The sequence below is a fragment of the Heterocephalus glaber genome, unplaced genomic scaffold (genome assembly GCF_053883595.1).
Source record: "Heterocephalus glaber isolate CG9 unplaced genomic scaffold, H.glaber_assembly_v1.0 deba00001553, whole genome shotgun sequence".
Classification (NCBI taxonomy): Eukaryota; Metazoa; Chordata; class Mammalia; order Rodentia; family Bathyergidae; genus Heterocephalus; species Heterocephalus glaber.
The window spans coordinates 17,755,500-17,774,421 of record NW_028258344.1 but is presented as its reverse complement, the minus strand read 5'-3'; the positions used below and the strand labels follow the sequence as shown (position 1 = coordinate 17,774,421).

Here is an 18,922-nt window from a genome sequence, read left to right as displayed (position 1 = left end):
ATTTAAGTGAATGCTTCTGAAGCCAAGCAAACAAAATTGCCAAAGAACAACAGTTTCCAGGTTTCACTTCAGAAGAAATTTTCCTTTGGTGGCTTTAACAATGGATTCAGTTACTAGAAACCCCAGTGCAATGTTAAAAACTCCATGTGCTATCTGTTAACACTGCCCTTCACCTTTTGGGCCTCTGCCCCAGGGCTGGCTACACAGACTTTTTCTTGGGCCAGAAAGAGGTTTCCGACTTGTGACTCAGCATGGGGATTAGGTCCAGGCAGTGGAGATCATTGTTTCTTGTCTAGTTTGTTCTCAGGGGAAGTTCCCCTCTTAACTTTACCCCATCAGCTTTTATGACTTCTGCTGAGGCTCCCTATTAAGTCCCCAGGTTGAGTCCCTAGATCTTTTCTCAAGTCTGTGCTTTCCCCATCCTTTAAGTGTTTACTTCACAGCTCCTATGCAGGTAACTCCAGAATCCTGGCAACAGTCTCCTTCCCGAAGACCATAGTTAAATGTCCAGGCTGACAGTTAACATCCTGTGTCCCAAATGCAACATTTCTAAATCAGACTGTGGCTGTGGATTCTGTCTTTTCCACTAAACTTGGGTCCTCTTAGGTCCAAGTTAAATCTCTGCTGTCAGCTGTTCAGCCGGAGTTATCAAAACCCTCCATTCTTGCTGGACCCTCTCTTGCAGACTCTATTCACTGAACAGCTGGCCTAGCCCAGAGCCCAGGATCTGCCCTGAATACCAGTCTCCCTGCTACATGTGTCTTTGAGACAGGGCCTCACTAAGTTAATCAGGCTGGGCTAGCCTGGAACTTGCCATCTTTCTGCCATAGCCTTTTAGCCCATGTCTTAAAGTTCCACAGTAGCTTAATGGGTCCTATTAATTCACAACTCTGATCATGTTCCTTTCTTGCTAAAATTTTTTCAGTTCCTCTCTTCCATACCAAAGGACTCATTCCTCATCCTTGAAGGAAAGTTGTTCTCAAGATAAGACCTCTGAATGGAACAGATGCCATTCTCTTCCTTTATTCTGTATTTTAGGCACAATGAGTATAATTCTTCATTTTGGGCCTGTGGACCTTTCCTGAGAATTCATTCCTTGGAATGCCCAATCGCCCATTCCCAGCCTTCCAGGTTTACCTCAACTGCCACTTCTCTCCTCATCTTGCTGAGACCTTACCACACACTGAGCCTTCATTTGTAGGATATATACATAAAGGTGTATGTATTTGTACCTGAATTAACTTCAAGCTACTGAGCACAGGCCCTTTGGCCTAGCAAATGCCTGTGGGTGAATGCTGATCCTATGCTCCCTGGCGCTGAGTCTCAGCTACTTCTGGCCCTTAATACCCTTGCTTTCCCTGTTTCTCCTTTTAATCAGACACAGGCAATCAATGTGGCATGGCCTCCTCCCCCAACCCCTACTATTTTATACTTTGTTGGAGGCAAAAGCAAACTTCCAAGATTCAGGTCAACATCAATTTAGAATTATTTCTGCCAGTTGGAAAAGAAAACTTTGAAAAAGAGATTTAACTTGATTCACTCCCCCCCTTTTAACTTGGGAAAAATTTGAAAGCTATAGCCTTTCAAGGAAACAAGATACTTAACACACACACAGACATAAACACACACACACACAGACACAGAGCCTGGCTCTATGTAGTTCAATCCTGTCAAGCTAATCTAATCTTTTGTGACAGAGCAGCAGACTTGGTAGATCAAGGGGGAAAACAATAGTTGGAATTTATCTTTGCTGGCTTAGAAACTTTTGATTCCTGGGTCCCACTCAATATGATTATAATTAAACTGGTTGAAATGTTAGAGAGAGGACAGGTCCAGTCCTGGCTGAGGACAGAAGTGGTGCTCCCTAGGGGGTGAGCCTTGAGCCCAGTGGCCCTGAACACTCACATGAGTGGATCAAATGACAGGTCAGAGAACATATTCAAAGTCTTATTAATGTCAAGGTGTATGGGTGTGTGTGTGTGTGTGGAGGGGGGTGAAGGGGTGGGTATAGATGAACAACCAGCCAGAGAAATAACCTTGTAATTACTTAAGTGACCAAAGTAAGTGGGGTAGACTGATTTCATGTTTAGTAAAAACAACAGCACCCATGTACACTAATAAGCAAAGTAGCGTTATACTGAAAATAAACTAGAAGAAATCTAACATGTAGGAGTCCTGCAGCTTCAAACTTGCATGAACTGTATCCCTTTCTAAACACCACAACTAGGGCTGGGGATTTAGCTCAGTAGTTTTGCCGCCTGCTGCACAAGCACAAGGACTAGAGTTCGATCCCCGGGACCAAAAATAAATGAATGAATGAATGAATGAATGAATAAATGCCACAACTAGAGATGGGAAAAATGTGGATAGCATTCAAGGGAGAGCTCCAGAAGTAAACTGGGCTGGGACATGGGAATAAAAGACTTGTATAAAAATGTTAAATGAATTAGCTTTACTAAACTTGGAGATGGACAACCTTATAAAGGCATAATGAACAAAAATAGAAATCAGTTTGAGACTCCAACAGATAATAATAAAATGAAGTATAAAGACTTTCTTTAGTTTTAAGGTTGGTAAATGGGTCCTTAAATCAGAACAGATTTTACTGGCATAATTTGTGTGTGCTCCAGGCTAGCAGGGAGACAGGCTTGGATAACCTGAAAATAGTTGTCCCTACCCAACACTGTTATGGTACCACTTCAAAGTACTTATTTAAATCCATAATTGAAAATGAAGAGGTAGCCAGTGCCTGCTTATCATTTATAAAGGCAAATTCAAACATATGTGGAAGCTCTTCCTTATGACCCGAGCTAGGAACATTAGCAGTGAGATAGGACTTTCCTTGAATGTGCTTGTAGATACAGAGCAGATGTGATCTGCGGGGGAGTCATACTAACACAGGTAACACAGGTGATAGTATCCTTTTTGTTTCACTACTTTTATTATAAGCAAGCCCTTGATAAAGTCTCTACTCTAGATAATGGGAGTGCTGGAAATTTGAGTGCATGGTATCCTAGATTGTTATGTCTGCTCCCAAATATTATCCTATTCAAACATTTCTTTTTAACTAAAGCAGAGCATGGCATGTGGGGAAAATAAAGAACATGATGGTATTCCTTACAACCTTGCTGATAACTAATAATCACACAGTCAGTGGCAAGTAAGTTAATTCTTTAAATTTAATCAGTCCTTTATAAAAACTTCCCAATTAGTAAAAGTTGGCTTATTTTAATAGCCTTTAACATTGGTCACTATTTAAACAAGACATTCTAAAAAAAAAAAAAAAAAGGCAATCACATAATAGTTCATAGTAATTTACAAGTAGATGGTATACATTTAGATACAGAGGTAGAAGTTCACTTTACAATGTTTCACTAATACACATATTCCAAATTCAAGGCACAAATAGTTTGCTTTACAAAAAAATACTGTAAAAATGTCATTTGCTGTTCTATAATGTGAATAAACCTTTCAAAGAAATTTTTACACCTTTCCATACATACTCCATAGAAGAAGATTTTTTTCCCCTCACTAATCACGGCACAAAATGAGGACTTTTTAGTGTAGAAATTCCATTGTTAGAAACTGCTTCTTTGCAGAGCTGCTGTGTACTCTAGATAAGAGTCCATCCAAAATCATGCAACACAGCAACTCCCCAAGGAAAGGGCACTTTCTATATGCAGCAAAATTCATACGTAGAAAAATGGATGATCTTTTTTGATGACAAGGTCTCCAGACAATGGTTTTTCAGAGAAGTTTAAAAATCAGCTAATACTTTAGTCATAAGTTTAAGAAAGAGACCTCATCACCTTTATTGTGATGCTCAGACATCATTTACCTCAAACTGATGGAGATTTCAAAATTCCTTTTTAAAAGAGCTGAACATACAAACACCATGAAAAAGCCACGTAGGCTTTGCAAAACTGGAACTTAGAAAACTTGAGAAAATATAGCACTATTAGTCCTTGAAGTTGCAAGGATGTCAGTTGGCTAGAGTTTAATAACAAGAATGAATATGGGAATTCAGAAAAATCATACACATGAAACACATGTAGTTATCATTTCTAGACTTTCTCTTCATTAAAAAATGATAGCCCAAAGATGTCATACAGTGCTTGTCTAAAGATTGGACTGGTTTTAGGGTCCTGTCTAAAAGGACCCTGTTGGCAGTAACCTACACTCATTTTTACTGATCACATATCCCAAGTATTCTAGTCAGTTAATTTACACTTTATTATTTTTAAAAGTTGATTTTAAAAAAGTCAACATGGGGTTAGAATCCAGAATGTCAGTAATGCTGATGTGCACTGCACTGAAATATCTTGATTATCTTCTGATAGAAATGATATTCCATACAAAAAAATCTTTAGATTCCATTTTTTGCTTCATTATTGTTTGTGGCTTGCTTTCTTTGAGCAATAAAGGGGTACATACACTTGTCCGCTCCCAGGAACCGATACATGCACACAACTGCTTCAAAAGGAAGGATGCTGAAAAGAAAAGCCACAGTTAGCAAACTCAAAGTCTTGAGTTAATTAAGGTCTTGAGGCAGGCAGGAAAGACCTGATCAATGAGAGAACCCCATTACCTCTTCATGAAGGTCACGATGTACATGAGGCGGGGAGTGCAGATCATGGGCTGGTCTGTGAGGATGGCCTTCATGGCCTGCTTCACACAGTAATCGGGCTTCAGAGGGGGCAAAAAGGGCTCAATTTCTTTCCTGAAAGTTTTATATGTTCAAAAATGAAGTTGAGAATTAATACAATAGGGAAGACTGAAAATACATATCAAAACACTAAATGTGATGTTACTGGAGCCAAAGGACTTTGGGTATATTGTTTTCTTTATGGTGCTTTTGTACCATCCCCCCGCTCCCCACCAATTTCCCTACTATGAACACATTTTATTTGCATAATCTGGAAAACAAGTTAGGGAAAAAAAAGAAGCAACACTGGTCTGCCTTTCGGTAAAATGAGAAACTGTTGTTTTTAAGATGTTATAAAATGTATTTCAAACTGTTTTCCTATATTTTTCTTTCGATCAAAAAAAAGGTCTAAGGTGTTTGGCACAGTAAACATTAAATCCAGAAAGAGGCAAACCTTTTAGTGTTAGGCATTATGAGGGTGTATAAACATAGGCATAACTTCTGAGTGCAGTAACAGCTTTGTACTTTCCAGGATGCAGACTAGGAAAAGCTAAAGTATTTTCTCTAGGGGCCTCTGAAATAAAGGGCACACAGACATGCTACCTTCAGGTTAATTCATTCAAGTACACGTTGAAATTATGCTATAATACAATTTACTGCATTTATTCTTCATTGTCCCACCACAGCTTCAGATAGCTGCACTGGCCACTATGTTAAAGAGGAAATGGCTTCTCAAAACCATTAGCAATGGGTTCCTATGTACATACAAGGAAAAGATCAACCAAACACATACTCGCAGGCCTGAATGCACACACATGTAGAGGACAAGAGGCAGAGCTAGAATTCAGTTGTTTTTTGTTGCTGAGGACTGATCCCAGGGCTTCGCACATGCTAAGCACATGCTCTATACTGAACCACACCCCCTCCCCCATCCCTAAAGTTTATTTCTCAGTACAGACTTGGTGTCAGCCTGAAATCTGAATGACTCAAGTCATCCTCCACCTACTCTACTACTTGTCTTATTCAGTATGTGCTAAGATGTTCCCTAACCAACAGGGAACTAGGAACTGGTTGGGTTATTTTCCTTTACGTAGCAAATGCACCCAAGTAAGGATCTCAAAGTAACCAAGTCTCTACAAGTGCTCTCTTAATGATTTGTGGTTGTGTTTAGTCCGCTGAGCTTAAGTCAGATGTAACTTGACATTTATATTTCCATTTTCCTCCCAAGTGTGTAGGTATTTTATTTCATTTTTAGTAAATCTAAATGGTTCTTCTCATTCTGTCAGAATGAATCTAGCTATATACATTTGCTGCAAAAAGGAAGTTTCCAAATCTAGAGGATAATATTACAAGAATAAAGATATGTGGCTTCTTTGTGATAGTGACATTGTTTCATACGCAAACCGAAGTCAAAACATTAAGGACTTTTCTTCTGGAGCACTTATTTATCAACATAATATTAGAGAAATAAAATAGCTCTTAAGGAGGTAGCTTCTACAAACTGAGTATTTATTCTCTTTGAAGGTATAGAGAAGTTGTTTCCTATCTGGTGCTTCTGAATTAATTTCTGCAAGTTAGTATCAGTGTGGCACCAGTGCCTTGCTTGTCAATCTTACATACCAATTTACAAAGCTTCTGAGCCTTACCCAGTGAAAACTACAGGTTAACTGTCAAATGGCAGGTAAAGTGCAAGACTGACTGAAGATCCAATTCCACATTCTCCTTTTATCAGTAGCAGGGTAGGTTTCCACTGACCTGATTCGGCAGCCTCTGAACATGCCAGTGTCTACAAGGTAAGGGCAAACCAAAGTTGTTTTAATTCCATCCTTTTCAGCAGCCTTTAGCTCATGGCTCAGGGACTCATGAAAACCCACAACTCCAAATTTACTGGCACAGTAATCCTGAGTGAGAGGGGAGAGAGAATAAAAATGCTAAATATATGCACAAACCCCTAACCAACCTAAAGCTTCCCTGGTCTTGTTGCTTTATTAGATGTTTGCCTGAAAAAGTTACAGGTGACCAAGTAAAGAAAAAGAAACCATTTTAAAAGATATTTGATGGGTGGGGGATGTAGCTCAGTGGTGCTGTGCCTGCCTGGCAAGCACAGGGTCCTGAGTTCGATCCCTGGTACCAGAAAAAAGAAAAAAAAGATATTTGATGTGGTTCAGTGCAGAAATAATATTTCCAAAGCAACAGCAGAAACAGACGAACACTTTTTGCCACATCAACTAAGTATCACATTACACTAAGGAAGTTATTGCAAAGGATTATGAACACTACCAGGCTGAAGGTGAAAATGCAGAGAGGTTCACTTTGAAGTGTCTGGAAAATGTACAAATGGTCTCTTGTTCAGTGAGGAAGGCTGAAAAACCTGTTTAAATTAATGCAAAAAGAACAAAGGCAAGTCTCACTTAGGTTATAAGTTGTTATGATCTGACTTTCTCTTTAGGGTGAAGTTAAAATGAAAGTGACAAGTATACCTGTAAACTTGAACTAGAACTAGAACTTAGTGTAAAGGCATATGACATAGACAGAAAGTTCTTACCTGTGACCCAAATTTAAACTTAGGAATGGAAATACAAATCCCTTCAATGTAGAAGCTATCTATCTTGTGTCCCTTTGCATATTTCCATGGAATGGTTTTTTAAGGCTTTTTGAGACAGAATCTCACTTTGTAGTTTGGGATGGCTTCAAACTCAACAGCAATCCTCCTGCCTCAGCCTCCTGATTGCTGGGATTACAAGTGTGTGTTACTATGCCTGGTGGTTTTCAATTTTACATACACCCACAAACAAACAGCAAAGAACAATGTATACACATGTACGTTATAATTTGAGCACGATGAAGAACAGGGTTTGCTGAAGGTCTGTTTTACAAACTTATAACATGGAGCATCTGATACTGGCCATAAGAACCTCAACTGACGGGCTATTACAAGGTAGCTCACTTTCAGCAAGTAGACCAAATCAGAATGTGAACCTTTGGCCTTATTTATCTGTTCCCACGGCACTACCATGGCCCTCCAGTTTCATTTTTGACCTTGTGCCTCCCACCATCAACAAGAGAGGTCACTGATAATATGGGCACATTGAGAACTGGACCATCTGTGTCTCTTGTGCTACTTTGTCAAACTAGTAAAAGTGACGTTATGGCAGAAGAGGCAGAATTCCATCTCCGCAGCTGGCCCTGGCGTACTGGGAAACCTGACACACAGAGTGGCAGCAGTGTGCTCTGGTGAATGTTCAAGCGCCGGTACTCTCATGGTGTATGAGTATTCATCACAAGATAAACTGAGTGAAGGAAGAAAATGCTTTGTATCTCACAAACCTCGACTCCAGCAGTACTGAACAATCCCAAGGAACTCGCAACTGTCACAATATGACCATGATTAATCTCCAGCATTGTAGGAAGAAAGGCCTTAGTTGTCTGAAAGAAAAGATTCAAGCTTTAGAACTGACATCATGAGTTTCCTCTAAAACCCATCCAAGATCACAGGACACACTTCGGCCCACAGGATGTTACATTTCCCAATTCATTTAAAAATATTTTGCATTTATCCCAAAGATCTTTTAGTTGCCTGCTTAACTTAGTACATATCACTGGTATGGTAGGCTTATTGTAAGCCATGACCCAAAAGAGTGTAACACAAGCCCTCTTGGGGACAGTGTTCCAAGATAAAAAGAAAGCTGTTAGCAGAAGTCTCTTTATCGTCTTTCAAGTAATAGCAATGTGCTAACCTAAACTACTCTAAGGTCAGAGACCTTCTTATGCTTGCGACATTGCAATGCAGCCATCTTCTGGTCTGCGAGGAAGCTCCAGCCTACCTAAACCAGGTGCCATGTACTGTGGTACGTTGGTTCACAAACTCAATTCTCTCAATACTTTTGGTCACAAATTGAACTAGACAAAAACTGAATCAAGTTTCCCCATAATGTCAACATTGAACCTGACCATCGAATTTGATTTGGTTCTTGTCCAACTCAGTTTGTGACCAGAATCATGGAAAGAATCAAGTTTGTGAACTGAGGTACCACTGTATTAATGTTTTCCTTATGGCTATGTCTAAACGGTGAGAGGCACATGAATGAAGAGTATCGTGTCCCACATATCCCAAGGTTTATTCTCAGAACATACTAGGAGGTATTTTATGATATAAAAAATAATAAAAGTATGGGCTCAGTGCACTGTGCTTGCCTGGCAAGCACAAGGTCCTGAGTTTGATCCCCGGTATCAATCAATCAATCAATCAATGTATAGAACTATTTTAATGAAAGAGGCATCACAATTCTAACACTCCACTTGTACAATTCTAAAGTACCATACTCCACTGTGGGAGTCCCTGCTTTAATTCTCCCACAGAGGCAAGAGACTGGTCAATCAAGGTGGCAGACTATGTGGCAGATCCACTGAGGAAGGGAAATCAGAGGTGACAGTGATTTGTGGTGTGTGCGTGTGTGTGTGTGTGTGTGTGTGTGTGTGTGTGTGTGTGTAGGGGGTACTGGGGCCTTCAAACTAAGCTACCCCCTCAGCCCTTTTTAAAAATTTTGAGATAGGGTCTTGCTAAGTTGCCCAAGCTGGGCTAGAACTTATGATCCTTCTGTCTCAGCCTCCTAGAGGGCTGGGATTACAGGCATGTGCCACCACACATGGCTGGCACTGATTTCTTATTCTCTAAATTCTCTTTTGCCTTTATTCTCTTTAGATACAAGACTGTATTTTTTTAAATCCTTCAAATTACTTAAAATGATCTATTACCTATTCTACCAGGCTTCCAACAGTTTTATAACCTGCTTCTTAAAAGAAAGCAGCAAAGAGCAATCTGTCTACTGTTGAGTTATAGTCTACTGCCAACTCAGCTTCCCATGATTTATGAAGTTAAAAAGCAAAACACTACACAGCAGACTTAAAGAGGAGTTACATTCCCTTTTCAGAGGATTTCTGGGCTAAGGTATCATTGAATTTTTGCATGAACTTTTAGTTTGTTATGATAACTTTTGCATGTACAAGATAAAGTACAGTGATTCCATTAATTTTGAAGTTTTTCCACTCTCTGATCCATGCAATAGTTATCAGATAAACCTTTGTAAATGTCCTAAGATCTTCCTGAGTCTGTCTGCAACATCCCCATCCCCTAACATACATGCTTTTTGTTCAAGTCTCCTCACAGAAACCCATGCTATGCTGCTTCTTACCTGTGTGATTTTTTTTTTTCCTGGTACCGGGGATCAAACTCAGTACCACGTGCTTGCCAGGCAGGCTTGGTGCCTATTGAGATACATCCCCGGCCTTTACCTATGTGTTTTTATCCACGAACTCTTCTATGGAAATCTACCAACAATCCCTTCCTATATAAGCCAAGTACGCTATCAATCACATATATAGTCTTTTATGCATTTCAAATGCTTCAGATCAATTTTATCAGTAGAGTTTCCTGATAATTCTTTATTAAACGTATTTAGAGTATTAAGCCATTATCATTACCATCATCATCATCACTGGTGCTGGGGACTGAATCTAGGCCCTTATGCATGCTAAACATGCACTCTACCAATGAGCCATGTCTCTAACCTGTGTTACCTAATACTATTCTAGACCAGCTTAACTTTGTATTTCTTTAAGATGTATAGTTGGTACCATTCATGCATTTTATGGTGCTTTGATTTTTGATTGCTTTGTACATATTTGTCCAGCAGTCCCTGGAGGATACAACAGATCAGGCATCCAAATATTAAGGAAGAATCACCACATAGTGACAGGTGCTGCAGAATAGCAAGTAAACACCTCTCTCTCTCTCTCTCTCTCTTTTTCTTTTGTTTTGATAATGGGGACTGAACCCAGAGCCTTTCTAAAAAGTTTTTTTTTAAATTTTGAGACAGGGTCTTAATAAGTGGCTAAGCTGTCCAGGATGCTCAAATTTGTGATCCTCCAGCCTCTCGCCAGGCAGGCATGTAACACACCTGGCTGAGCACACCTTTCACTACTACATGTGACCATTACATTATTGATGTAAGAGATACACATTTCAGCCTGTGTTTCTTTGTAGTACTAAACAGTAAGAGGGCAATTATCACAGTAATTATTAGGTTGGTGTACCTGATACCCAAAAAGCTAAGAACTGGTACTTCAGGTCATTATAAATTTTAACTTTAGGCTCTATAACTTATAACCATTATACCACAGAATTTAAGTAACATCACAAGTAGCTTTATATTCCAAACTAGAAAACATATCCTTAAGTAACCAAGTCTACAAGTCTTTTTTTTTTGGTACTGGGGATTGAACTCGGGTCCTTGCGCTTGCGCAGCAGGCGACGAAACCACTGAGCTAAATCCCCATCCCTACAAGTCTTTTTAAAAATATCTGATTAAGGTAAATTGTTCTCATATTAGCTAAAAAATAAAATTATTCTTGATGTAAACCAGAGATCGTTTCTAAAGACAGATACTCCAAAATTTATAACGGAGGGCTGGGGATTTAGCTGAGTGGTTTCGCCGCCTGCTGTGCAAGTGCAAGAGCCCAAGTTCGATCCCCGGTACCAAACAAACAACCACCACCACCAACAACAAAAAAACAAATCAAAATTTATAACGGAGTTATATACTGATAAGCCCAACAGAAGTTGAAAATATCATTAAGTCAAAAGTTCATTTAATACATAAAACCTATCAAATACCATGGCATAGCCTGGCCTGTCTTAAATATGCTCAGGACACTTGCATTAGTTGAGCATTAAGAGTATCATACCGTGAGGCCAAGGATTTAGCTCAGTGGTTCCACTGTCTGCCTCGTGCAAGCGCAAGGTCTGGAGCTCGATCCCCGATATCAACCCCTCACCCCCACCCCACCCCGGCCACCCAAACAAAGAGCATCATACTGGCCAAGGATTTAGCTCAGTGGTGCCGCCACCTGCCTCGAAAGCGCAAGGTCCCAAATTTGATCCCTGGTACCAAAAACCAAAACAAAACAAGAGTATCATAGCACATATCACTAGCCTGGGAAAAGATCAAAATTAAAATTCAAAGCATAGTTTCTAACAAATGCATTATCAATTTCAAACTATCACAAAGTCAAAAACTCCTAAATTGAACCACTGTAAGTTGAGATGACATCTATATTACAAGTTTGCCTATTGTTGGAAAGCAGAGATAAATTTAATATGAAGAGCTATTTTTAAGTTCTTAATGTAGATTAAGTGTAAGGATTTATTATTAAACCCTAAGAAATTATACACAATCTAAATATCATTAAGAATGTGCTACTTGCCTACCAGACAAATCTGAATCACTGACCTGCTTGCTTATGTGGCCAGTGTTTACTCTAACTTCAGCTGGAAGCTGGCTAAGAACTCAAAACACAAAGTGGGTCAATTTCTAATGAGTTCACCATATTCAGGTATTATGGTGTTGCCTGCAGGTGTTAAATGACTAACCCAGATCCCCAGCACTATACAAAGGCAGGTGACAGATTAACACATTCCTAACTGTATTTTAAGTTTAATCTGTTGCAAGGTTCAGAAATTGACTAATGTTCTCTCCCTTCCCTTCAAATGAGTCTGGCACTATTAACTTATCCATTCAACAAGTAATTCTTAAATATCTATTATATGCAGGTATTGTGTCATCATCTGGCCAGTGAAGGGTAAAAAAAATAGGAGCTGGTCCCAATTCCTTCTCTAAACTGAATTTATACTTTCTGGCATTTAACTGGATTAAATCAGTGTATCAAATGTAAATCAGTTCTAGTTTATCTCTCATGTAAGAAGGGTGTTATGGCTGCATATTCTTAAAAATGTGACTTTTGTCTGCTTCTGCTCCTGTGTTACACCTGCACCCCAAGTTGTCTAGAGGGGAGTTAAGCTAGTAGCTTTGTATTTAAAGAAAAAAAGAAACGAAAATGAAATTTTTTTTTTTTGGTACTGGTGATTGAACTTGGGACCTTGCGCTTGTGAGGCAGGTGGCAGAACCACTGAGCTAAATCCCTGGCCCTAAAAAGAAAAGAAAATGAAAAAAGAATCCAAATATGGCTACATGGTTTTTTCTAATTGTGCATAGTAAGTAACTGTTCAAGGAAATATGTTTCAACTTTAATTAGCAAGTAAAGTGTGACATAAGTTGGTCTGTCAGTCTTAATGTGAAGCTTACTTTTGAGGAGCTGTTCTTTAATTTTTAAAGTAGAAGTGGGTTAATGTTCAATTTAAAGCATGTGATTTCTTTGCCTCATCAGGGACAAATTTGGCCTTCTATATAAATATATCTGCATATTGTACATTTCATGATAAAAGTCTATATTCTTTACTTAGAAAGGCTTACCAATCCTTACCAATACTACAATTGCTACAACTCGTAATGATAGCAACAACACATAAGCTATTAAGGAAGCCAGTAAGTAAAGTAAGCTATCCCAGGCCACATAAACATCACTGGAACCCAGACTCCTTGTTTCCCAAAACTTGCATCACTTACTTGGGTCCTAGTCTGTAGTGAGCAAAGGCAAGCCTTGGATAAGAACATTCACATTAGGACTACTTGGGTCCCTTTTAAGCCTGTGTTCAGGATTCTGCTGGAGCCTATAGAACATGTGATTGTATACTTAGGCTGTTAATTATTTTCTTGCTGCCTGAATGGATGTGAGCAATTACAGCTTATGCATTATTTCCAGAAGCAAACTCCTATCTGAGGTGTGGGGCACATCATTAAATCAACTTTGATCAACACTAATTCTAGTCTTTACTTTGTAAGAAAAAAGTACTATAAATGGGTGACTAGAAAGCATCACATTTTTCAGGAATTTTTCCAAGTAACCTGACTAGTTTTCCTTTCTAATTACTCTTGCCCTCAACAGTCTGGTAGATGACATCTGAGATAGCACAGCATATTCTGTCCTTGACACAGCTTGACAGCACAAAGAAATCAGGCACTTTGCAATGAATTATTAATGTGCACAAATATTGTAGCATGTATGAGTTGGGGACCAGCAAAAGGTGAAGTACTAGTTGCCATGACACCAGTCAGTTCAAGCTAAGGTTCATGATCTTTAACTCTGTCTCAGAGTCATTAGAAGAACATAAAGGGCAAGTCTGAAACACACACCCAAAAGGCGTAAGTATAAATTCCTGCATTATGCTATCCCCAGGAATCTGAAAGGGACAATTCAGAGGATCACTATCAACAGGACTGCTGTGTTAGATCAACTGTAAGGAGGTATTGTCTAGATCAGGAGTTAGCAACTAGTGATGGGATTTCTTCAGGCAGTACACTTGATCAGTCTCCAGAGTTAGTTGGTGTGTACGATGGCTGGCAAGGTCTGCCAGATGCTAAATGGAAGTCAGAGAATTGCACCCCAATGTTATGTTCTCTTATTTAAATATCTAGGAAACAGAGGAAGAAATCTAGTCCTTCATCAGGAATATCTGAGTGGCTCTTGATTTAGACAGCCTCCTACTTCATTTAGACAGTAACCCATATTTGAATAAGGAAAGTTCAGAGAAGGTGGAAGGTCCTAGAGTTTTTCTTATTTAGGGGGAATAAAACCTCTTAATTACTGAACTCCGACTTAAAGTATGAAGGTAGAACTTTGATTAGTTGTGCTTATTTGTACCATGAGGCTCCAATACCATAATCTTGTACCAGCTGACAGAGTTGCTATGTGACTAGTAAGGAAAAAAGAAAGACTTCAAATGGTCATTGACATTCCTATGAGACATGCTTCACAAGTCTAATATCTCCATAGCTCCTCAGGGTTCCTCTTCAAAGCACTAGGCACCCTGAAAGATAACTGTAAAGGTCACATTTACAGTATAAGCAAGGTCTTCTTAAACAGGAGTGTAAATGACTGCATACAGACATGGCCTGTCATAGCTCAAGAAATCGTTGAATGTTAGGTTCACGCCAAATTAACTTCTAACAGTTCCACCCTCCAGATCACTCTTGGTGCTCCTAATGACAGACCGTGCAGTGCAGAGCCTGCAGCTGCAGTGTCAGGACAAATTAGCCAAAAGTTGAACAGAGAAGTGAAGAAATGTGGTATCTGGCAGTCTGACTTTTGAAATTTTGAGATAGATGACATCTGAGGTGTAGGTAAAACATCCAGAATGTGTTTTCCATATTTGTAAGCAATCCCAGGTTCAAAGATACAAAAGGAAAAGCAAAGTTAATCACTTACACTAGAAAAGGACTCCATTTTGTATTTCTGTGCATTTGCACAATGTCCTATGATCAGTTTAAGAAAAGATGGGTTCTACAAGAATTATTTCCAAGTATTTATCGCTTTTTGAATGTCCAAGATACCAGATTCATTTCCACAAAGAACCACAAATTATATTACACTGGGAAATGGACTAGCAACACCAGCATATAGAGAGTAAAGTTTTCTGGTGTAGGTTTAAGGGTTTTCAGATCTCCAAATGATTATATGCCATTTGAAAAAAAAAGTATAATCAAGATTCCATTGAATAAAGAACACCTAACTAGAAATGCTTACGGTGCTCCTCCATTGCAAACAACTTTTCCCTGTGTTTTGGTCCTTGTGCCTGTGTTGCTGCAGAGTAACTTATCTTTATCAGAATCACAAAAGAATACTCTCCTACTTATTTACAAGGCTAAAATGACATCTGGTGGTACTCTTCTCTGAGTACTCAGTCACTATGCAAAACTGTGATTCAACAGTTTTTTTTTTTTTTTTTTGAAGGTATGGGAAATACATAGTAAGCAGGATAAATCACAAATGTGTTTAAGGATTAAAAATGGTGATGTACCATCAGTTCCACAGCAAGGGACAGATGGCTAAATACTTTTAATTTTGCAGATTTAAAGGCATGGTCTTAATAAATACGATAACTGCTGGGCATGGTGACGCACTTTTATAATCTCAGCACTCGGGAGGCTGGGGTAGGTGGATCACTGTGAGTTCAAGGCCAATCCTGGCTACATAGTGAGTTCAAGACCAGCTTGAACTACACAGCGAGACCATGTTTCAACAAAACAAAACAAATATAATAACCAAAGATTAGAAATTTTATTTTGATCATCAACAGTGTTATTTGAAAAAAGCAATCTTCATTATAAAATTATCTTAAATTGGGAGATAAAGTCTAAATATTTGCTAGCAGTATACTGACTTTAATTATTTTAGTTGTAGTTTGATAGGAGTCATTCTGACATTCATGCAGCTGCATGATAGCTTTTCTTTCATTTCCTATTTGGGTATGCCTGCAAAGACAGAAAGGTCTCCTGGCCAATTATGCAACAGAACTCCAAGACACTGAAGCCTAGAACTATTGTCTGAGTTAACAAAATGTTCACCTTAATTTCTATCAGATTGAGACAAAACATTCTCTCTAGATATAAAAGAGAGACTACAGAATATGTCAAAAGAGTCAAGTCTGTACCAATATTACATTTACCATCCTTGAGGGGAAGGGAGGGGAATGGGGGAAAAAAAATGAAGATATATTGTGTACAGGTACAAATTCCCCAAGGTGAATGTGATCATTATGTTTGGCAAACATGTGCTAATAAAAAATTTTTAAAAGTTTTTAAAAAGAAATTATTATTGTGAGGCTACAGGGACCAGCTTAACATTTGAACAGCATCAGCAGTTAATACTTAACACACATGCACAAGAATACTCCTACAGTTGCCCTGCAACCAAGAAGCTAATAAAAGAGCTAGGCTTTTCAAATGAACACCTAGATGATGACACCATTAGTTATTCAGCAAAAATAAATGCTTCATTAATTTGTCTTCCCACTGTTAAAGATGGAGTGAATCTACCCCAAGGCAGAAACTCAGATGGCAACAACATTCCCTTATATTTTAGAGCTTGCTATGCAGAACTACCAAAAATGAGGTGACTTAAAGCTCAGTCTGTCTTGAAAGTGCTTACTGCCAACTATTTAACCTTCCTTTTTTACCTGTTCTCTCTGAATCTTGATTTAACTCATTTGTGAGACAAAAAGAGATCTTCAAGGATTTTTAGCTAAAAAATGTTAGATTCAATTAATTATTTCTTCAATTCCCACCTTACATTCAAAATACAAGTTGTAGCACTAAGGTATTACTTGCCTAAGACTCTTGTAAATGACTCAGAGTAAGGTATCAACTCCATTAGTGCAGTTGCCAGCATCTGGTGATCAGTAAAAAATATTTACTCATTAAACATTTTTATGGTGTATGGCTGTGCCTTTTAACATAACTTGAATGTACATCTTTTATCTATTAAAAGTATGATAAATTATTTGCAAAATAATCATTGTTTTTCTGTTTTACTTGATGCTGGCAGCTCAATGTGTTAAACAAAATGATGAATGCTGAACACTGTTTTTAAAATGCTCTTTCCCCTGATTCTCTCTCCCCTGACTGGCCCCTAGATGATCAAAGGAAATTCGATGATCTCCCTCAGGCTCAGGTCCCTCCCCCTATTTAATAACCCTTTATAGAATAATGAAACTAACCCACAAAATTATAGCCAAATCACTTGCCAAACAAGGGGTTGTCATTAATCTCTTTGCTTTGCCCCGAACTCACATGGCTTCTCAGAAATTGTAATGAAGACTGATATTTCAAAGGGCAGAAGGTTTTGGTTCTACTCTAATGACCAATAACCACTTCCATGAGGCGTAAACATGTACGCCAGTTTAGCCAGGGCTTAGGCCATCTGAAATGGCAGGATGCCTCTGCCTCTGTTCCAATAGCATAGCCAACTGAGCGGCCCTGATCTTCAGCCCTTATAATTCATAAGAGCAAATAGTTCAAATTCTTCTATGCTTCCTAGTTTGCTTTCTATGGAGTCTTCAAAAAAATTAATTTCTTTACTTAAATGCAGAATAGATACAATCAAGAGGTTACTCCTGAAAACTGCTTTTTTGTGTGTTACTAAGGATTGAACCCAGAGCCTTTGTCCTGAGCTAGATCCCCAGAATTTTTTCCTTTTTTACTTTGAGACAGGGTTTTGCTAAATTGCTAAGCTGCCCAGGCTGGGCTCAAACCTGGGATCCTCCTGCCTCAGCTTTCCACAATGCTAGGATTACAAGCATGCACCACCATGCCCGGCTATAAGTCTTACTGATTCTTAAACATGCACTGTAACACCTTAGGAGTCTTTCAATGTGTACTAGGATTTATGGCACCTACACTGAGTTAGATATTGCTAAAAGAAAAAAAAAATCCCAGCACTCTGGGAGCTGAGGCTGGAGGATTGCAAGCTCAAGCCTAGTCTAGGCAATTCAGTGAGAACTTGTCTCAAAATACATGTAAGAAAAATGGTGTCGGTGGATATAGCTCAATGAGAAGGCCATGGGTTTGATCCCCAGTACTGCAAAACAAAACAAAACAACAAAAAACAACAAAAACAAAAACAACCACTCTGTGAGTCTCTTAAAGAACTTTAAAGATTATAAAAGCCACCTTCTTTATAAATCAGTGGTTCTCAAACTTTGCTACACATTAGAGTCAAATGGGGATTCTTACTCCTGGTGTCTAGGCCATATTGCAGACCAACTATACCAGAATCTCCATGGGAGAGAATCAGGTCTTAGGAGGCAATATTTTCTAGGTGATTCCAGTAAGAACCAAGTTTGAGAACAATTGTTCTAGACTAGAATTTCTGTCAACACCATTACATTTCTTGCTGGATAAATTTATGTCATGGGAGGTTGTCCTGGGTATTGCAATAGGTTTAAGAAGCATCCCTCTCCTCTTCCCACCAAATGTTAGTAGCAGGATTACAAGAAAAATGTCTCCACATGGTGCCAAGGTCCCCTGAGAGCAATACTGTCCCTAGGAGAACCACTCTCTAGATGGAACACAGGCATTAGCAGACCAAGTTCCATATATACCAGTAATGATTTTCTCCCAAGCTCTAATTTTCATATTGTAATGACACTTTTGTAGGAAACAATTTTCCAAGAATATATTCTGGGCTGGGGGCGGCGGGGGGGAGAATCAACATATTTGCATTTAAACCCTCATCACTTTAGTTTCTGTTGCTTTAAGCCACTACTTTACAACAAAATAAATATATTTTAAAGTGCTGATGAGTCTACCAGTCAGAGAAGAACATTTTTAAAAAGTAAAAGAAGACAGCATTAATCACATCAATTGGAACTCTGGCTAAACCACCCCCAAGTGTTATTATTAAATTTGTGAGAACTAAAAAAGAAAACTTCCTTTCGATTGTCCTCTGCTCATCCAATAATACTGGATGTTCACAAAGTGCTAAGAACTGGGCTGTGAGTGATACCTAGCAACACAGGCAAGGTCCCTGTCCTCTCACAAATTG

At 38.8% G+C, this 18,922-nt stretch overlaps 1 protein-coding gene across 1 annotated transcript in view; it reads right to left on the bottom strand.

Annotated features, from left to right (window-relative positions):
* Positions 1-3,161: 3,161 nt before the first annotated feature.
* Positions 3,162-18,922, bottom strand: part of Rdh10 (retinol dehydrogenase 10) — a 30,980-nt gene continuing 15,219 nt past the window's right edge. Inside the window, exons 3-6 of the mRNA XM_004842052.4 lie at positions 7,973-8,071; positions 6,401-6,546; positions 4,589-4,720; positions 3,162-4,490 (exon numbers count right to left, since the gene is read on the bottom strand). Coding sequence (XP_004842109.1) covers positions 4,367-4,490; positions 4,589-4,720; positions 6,401-6,546; positions 7,973-8,071 — 501 coding nt within the window. The 3' untranslated portion in view covers positions 3,162-4,366. The remainder of the gene's footprint in view (positions 4,491-4,588; positions 4,721-6,400; positions 6,547-7,972; positions 8,072-18,922) is intronic.